General features: G+C 33.9%; 1 protein-coding gene across 2 annotated transcripts; it reads left to right on the top strand.

Moving 5' to 3' along the window:
* Positions 1 to 326: 326 nt before the first annotated feature.
* LOC100883719 (mitochondrial genome maintenance exonuclease 1) lies at positions 327 to 2,389 on the top strand. Of its 2 annotated transcripts, none has more exons than XM_012288364.2 (5): positions 327 to 791; positions 875 to 1,238; positions 1,340 to 1,511; positions 1,600 to 1,732; positions 2,091 to 2,389. In XM_012288364.2, the coding sequence occupies exons 1-5, from the start codon at positions 678 to 680 to the stop codon at positions 2,244 to 2,246; spliced, it is 939 nt and encodes a 312-aa protein (XP_012143754.2). In that variant the 5' UTR covers positions 327 to 677; the 3' UTR covers positions 2,247 to 2,389. The 2 variants fall into 2 exon arrangements, with proteins under 2 accessions (XP_012143754.2, XP_012143750.2); XM_012288360.2 differs by having other exon boundaries at positions 1,301 to 1,511.
* Positions 2,390 to 5,443: the final 3,054 nt, after the last annotated feature.

Here is a 5,443-nt window from a genome sequence, read left to right as displayed (position 1 = left end):
ATATGTTAATTATGTTTGTATTCCGATGTAATTTGGTGCATATTATAGTAAATTAAGCTAAAAATACTATATTAATTAGGGTTTCACGAAAATGGAACAAGTGGCGCCATCTCTCCTGCGAGCAGGGTGAACTACACACTTTTGGAACAGCAGCTTCATTAGTTCCCACGTGCCACCGCTAGATGACACCACGTGTCTCACCCTCTTGCAGCGGAAGGTAAGAAGACTTTTGTAAAAATTAATATTGTTTTTATTGATTAATATGATATTCATTTATTATATATTTATTAATATCGTTTTCATACTGTCTGTAATATATTCCGTAGGTCCGATGATGTGCCCACTGCCTCATTTAAGAATTAAAAAATGTTAACTCCTGCTTTCGAAACTGGTTACAAGCTTCACAAGAAGAACATAGATGCAGCGCCAAGCTATTTCTAATAAAGGACAGAGAAAGTCACAGTGAATGACATGTTGACAACCACAATTGTGTTTTGATAACTTTAATAATTGTTTACAAGATTTATTGTTGTTATTAATGACTTATAAGTGAGAGATACGAGGAGTTCCAGTGTACTTTCATGAGGCTTGAAATAATTAATAATTACGTAACCTGCAATTTTGAATGCTGACAATAACAAATAATATTATACTATTGTAGATTTAATATAGAAAACATGTTTCAGTTTTGTATTAGGAATTTAGAATTTGCTTACGATAAAGTTAACAAAGTGAATGGAAAGCAAACGATACATTTATTTATGTGTAAACATGATGTTAAATTCTTATATGTAAGAGTATAAAAAAGAATGTTTTAAAAGTAACTTGAAATTTTGTTATATAAGTATTAAATGTAAATGTAACTTTATTATAGACTAGCGTACATCATGAATCAGGGTCTAATAAAGTAACATCAGAATCTAACGATAATGTTGATTGTCCTTTGCCTGAAGAGATCAATGCACAGGGTAGCAAACAAAATAAAAAACTTCTGAAATTGCAAGCAAATAAATTATTTAAAATAAAAGAAGATTTTCAATCGTTCCCTATTCTTGGTTCTGCAATACCAGATGATTATGGAATACTTTATGAAGGAACTGATAAGAATTTGAAAGTTCCAAGTGTAACGCATATTCTTAATCAGACTATGCCTTTCCATGCAAGAAAGGCTCTAGAGATATGGAAGAAGGGTATTATTGATGAGTTTGGAGAAGAGTATTTTAAAGAATTTTCTGCAGGTACAGGATTTGAGTAAAGCAGACAGTTAATTTCTTATGTATCCATCACTATTTACTTTTAGGCTTATTGAGCGATGGTAAATTATTTCACTCGTGCATAGAAAGTATTTTGCAGGGTAATGAAGAAGTGGAAGTTTCTCCTAAAATCGAATTAGCATATTCTAGTGTAAAACCAGTGTTGAAAAATATAACATCTGTTGAAGCAACTGAGACTCCTGTGACACATCCAATGTTGAGATACAGGGGAATTGTAGACTGTATTGCTTGTTATGGGTATAATAGAGATTTGCTTTATCGTCAGTAGAGAATTATTATTTACCATTGGTACCATTCTAAAGTTATGTATTTTACATTTGTTTAGAAATGATGTATGTGTAATTGACTGGAAAACGTCAAAGAAACCAAAAACGAAATTGAGAGAGACTTATGATGCACCTGTACAACTTGCTGCATATATAGGTGCTATAAATGCTTCCCAGCAGTATCCATCCCCGGTAACTATTATTACATTTTGAAGTTTGAAATTTATTTTCTGTTTAATTACAATTTATTATACATATAACAATTGTAATTCCATGGAGGTATTAAAATAGTTGTATACAGGAGTGAAGAATTCTTAAAGCTAACTTACTAACTAATGATTACATGTTTGTAGGGGACTTACTACTTGAGTAGTATTCCCAAAAATCCTAGACAGTGCATCTCTTTTACAACCACTAATTTATTAAGAGTTTGCACCCCTAATCAATCAAAATCAAAAGCCTCATTTTCTTCAAATACAAATATTTAATAACATTTTAAAAATAACTAACAGTTATCCTATGTAAAATAATATTGTAATTGAATTTGTAGATCGACAAGGGGTTGGTAGTTATTGGTTACACAGATGGTAAGGATGCAACTGTTCACGTATTGGAGAAAGATACATTGCAAGAGGCATGGAAAGAATGGCTAAAAAGACTAGAACAGTATTATATAAATTTAAATAAAAAACAAGAGGAGAAGTAGTATACATTTTTTAATTAAACAATTCTATGACATTATTCCACTTATATAAATTTTTTTTATTTGTGAAAAATGAATACTCTTTAATTTACATATATTGTATCAATGATAATATTTTTGTATTAAAACATTTCTCATTTCAACAATATGATGTATTTATTGTATTCCAATATTTATCATTTTTTATTACTATGGACTGTGGGATTACAGGAGGCTGATGTTTATAAAACAAAATAAAATCGGTTTTAGAGCATTAATTAGCTAGTACATCGACATTCTATATTAATGAACATCAAACTTTCTCTGTCCACAAAGTTTCCTTGAAATTACAACATGGTATTTCACGTAGTTTCCCCGTTAATGTCAAACTTTTTAATATAAGGTGCTAGTAATGGTCAATATATTACAATATGCTTTGCCAGTGAAAGATAACGAAAGCGTTGTATAGAATGCTCATTTTCCCACCTGTCTTCCTTGGTTAACATATAACAATTATAACTTGGAGAGAGTGGCTCTCCATAGAGCTCGACATTATCCAACTCCACGTTACGGGCCCTTATAAGCGTCATAGTGTCATAGCGCAACCCTTCGTGCACCCATGGGAATCGTAAACTAATGGTAAATCTATGTAGTGGAAACCTATCTTTCATGGTATTTCTATGTATTCGAATTTCAAAGTAATTCATGGTCCTCCATAATAAATCGACTGCAACATATGGTAGAAGTTTGTATAACAATAGTATTTATGTTTTCTAAACTATTTGTGAAGTATTACTGCTATTTTTAATATTGGACTAAATATTTAATATTGGAGATGTGGACAAAAGTATTAGATTGTAAGATTAGGTTGATAATGTGGTTAGTTTGATTATAGGGGTTGATACATATTTCTATCTTCAGCATTTCTTTTTTATTTTTACTGATGTGAAGACAGAAATAAAAGAATCATGTGCTCACATCTAAGAAAGAAAATGCAATTAACATTAATTCAAAAATAAATACAATATCAAAAGACACATCTGTGGAATACTAAGATGGAGATCCCGAAGAAAGACGATCATATTTTCGGATTAGACGTTTAGCGAGCACGGAGCACGAGACCATTCTAAATCTTCCAGCTAATCCTCGCTAATCCTCTCGTAACAGGGACATATTTTCATTGGTCGGTCAACCCCTAGTATGAACCACCCTCTTTGTACTGGATGAGTTATGAAAACGATAAGTTTTACAAAGGGAAAGTTCTGCGAATGTGTCTGTCGAGAAATTAACGAGCTCTGACTATTAAGGTTAACTGGGTACGAAATCTTGAAAGAAGATCTTGATTAATCAGTTCTTTTATAGTAAATTATATTTTCTTTGTTTTATCTGAGTTTTTATATCGCTTCCATATTTTTTTCTGTGTTTTATTGTACTCGTACTTTCGATTTAAAAATTCTAAACAGTTTTATATCTAATTTGTTAAAGAATATTTTCTTGTATCTGAAATTATTTTTCGCGAAAGTAATTTGGTCCTAAAATTGGCGGAATACTTTGAAACGATAGACATCGATATGATTCTCGTGGGAGCGCCGTGAAAATATTTCCAAGCTGAAAGGGTTAATAGCCGGTTCAGTATGAAGCAGAAGTTCTTTTCTTTTCCCGGTAATAACTCGGGCCTGTATACACAAGCGTTTCTCATGAAAGAACCGACTCGTCCAGCAAGTCTGAGAAAACTGGAGCAGGCCTGTGCCGGAATTAAGAAGTTTTCATCGTGCCTTTCAATAGTCTTCCTCGAATCTTCCGACGCGGCCACTCAACCCTGCCACCCCCTCCGAACGACGGAAACTTTATAAATACGTCGGAGTTTGACGCTCACGGGGTTGATGGAAGGGTGGTTAAAAAGACTACAATGGACCCGAAGAGGCCGTCGCCGAGGTCCACGATGCCCGGCATGCCCGAATTAATCCTTTTCGAGCGCGAGCAACTTCATCGCGCATGAATTATCGACCGTCTGCTCCACGTCCACGGTACATTTACCTTCGGATGATAGTTAATAATCTGATGACCAGCTTACAAAGGACCGAATTACTGGCGAGATGGAAAACAGACGATCGACGGGGCCTCGTCGACGTCGATGCTCGGATGACTAACGCGACGTTTCTACACTGGGTGCTGATGAATTAACATTCGTTGAATGAAACGCCAAAGCTTTGCTCTCGGTATCAGCCAGATTTACGAGAGCTGCAGAAGAGTGATACGTTTTTGGAATACGGACTTCGTAATGACGTACTTTCCTATCGGAGATACGTATTACCTTTTTAATCCGTTCGTTCTTGCAAAAATATCCTCAAAGTTTGAATTTGCTGCAGCTCTTTATTTGAACAGCTAATCATGTCATTTTATTTTTTTTATCATTGAAACAGTTTTTGAGTTCAACTTTATAAAACATTGTTCAACTTTGAGATTACTAAATTTTAATTCTTGTTTGAAACAACCTTCTTGATTCTGTAATATCAAGACATATCTCTTTCAAAATAGAAGTCTTTATACAATTAAAAAGTATAGAGTTAAAAGTATACTTATGTTCCCTGAAAAGTTAAAAACAGCATTCGTAACAATAACGATTCTTTCCCAAATTTCGAGAAATACCCGGAGAAAATGAAACAATCGACAAACGTCAAAAGTGACGATCAATAAATGCAAATTTAACATCCGATATTTTATTAACACCCAGTACGTTATCGCATCCTCTGATAGAGGTATTTCTGGTGTGTTTCATTCTGACACGTCACCGGTGCTCTATCATAGTGCATAATTTAAAGGAAGCGCCGTGCCGTCTCATTAGGGGCTGTAGCTGGTACAAATTTATTATTAGTCGATTATCGATTGGATTATTTAACGTGGCTGTTGCTCGTCGCAGCGCGTTGCCGGCACGGTGAAAATTAGTGGATTGAACGAGTGTGACGTTAATGAGAATTCACTCTTTTATGAGTGAACGTTGACATCTTTCAGTGCGCTTCATAATAATGTTTCCCTGCTTATAATTTATTAAACAACATCGGATAACGTGTCGCTTGTCTTTTCAGCAAATTCATTCTCTATATGTATCTGCATGAATAACTCACTACAGTATATTGCTGTTCGTTTCGAATGCACTTTATAATTATACATTCGTAATCAAAATTCTGGAGAGTTTTAATCATTTGCTTTAACTGAATGTA

Source organism: Megachile rotundata, chromosome 2 (genome assembly GCF_050947335.1).
Source record: "Megachile rotundata isolate GNS110a chromosome 2, iyMegRotu1, whole genome shotgun sequence".
In the NCBI taxonomy this organism is placed as follows: domain Eukaryota; kingdom Metazoa; phylum Arthropoda; class Insecta; order Hymenoptera; family Megachilidae; genus Megachile; species Megachile rotundata.
Note: the sequence above shows the minus strand (reverse complement) of the source record. Positions and strands in the feature narration are given on the sequence as shown.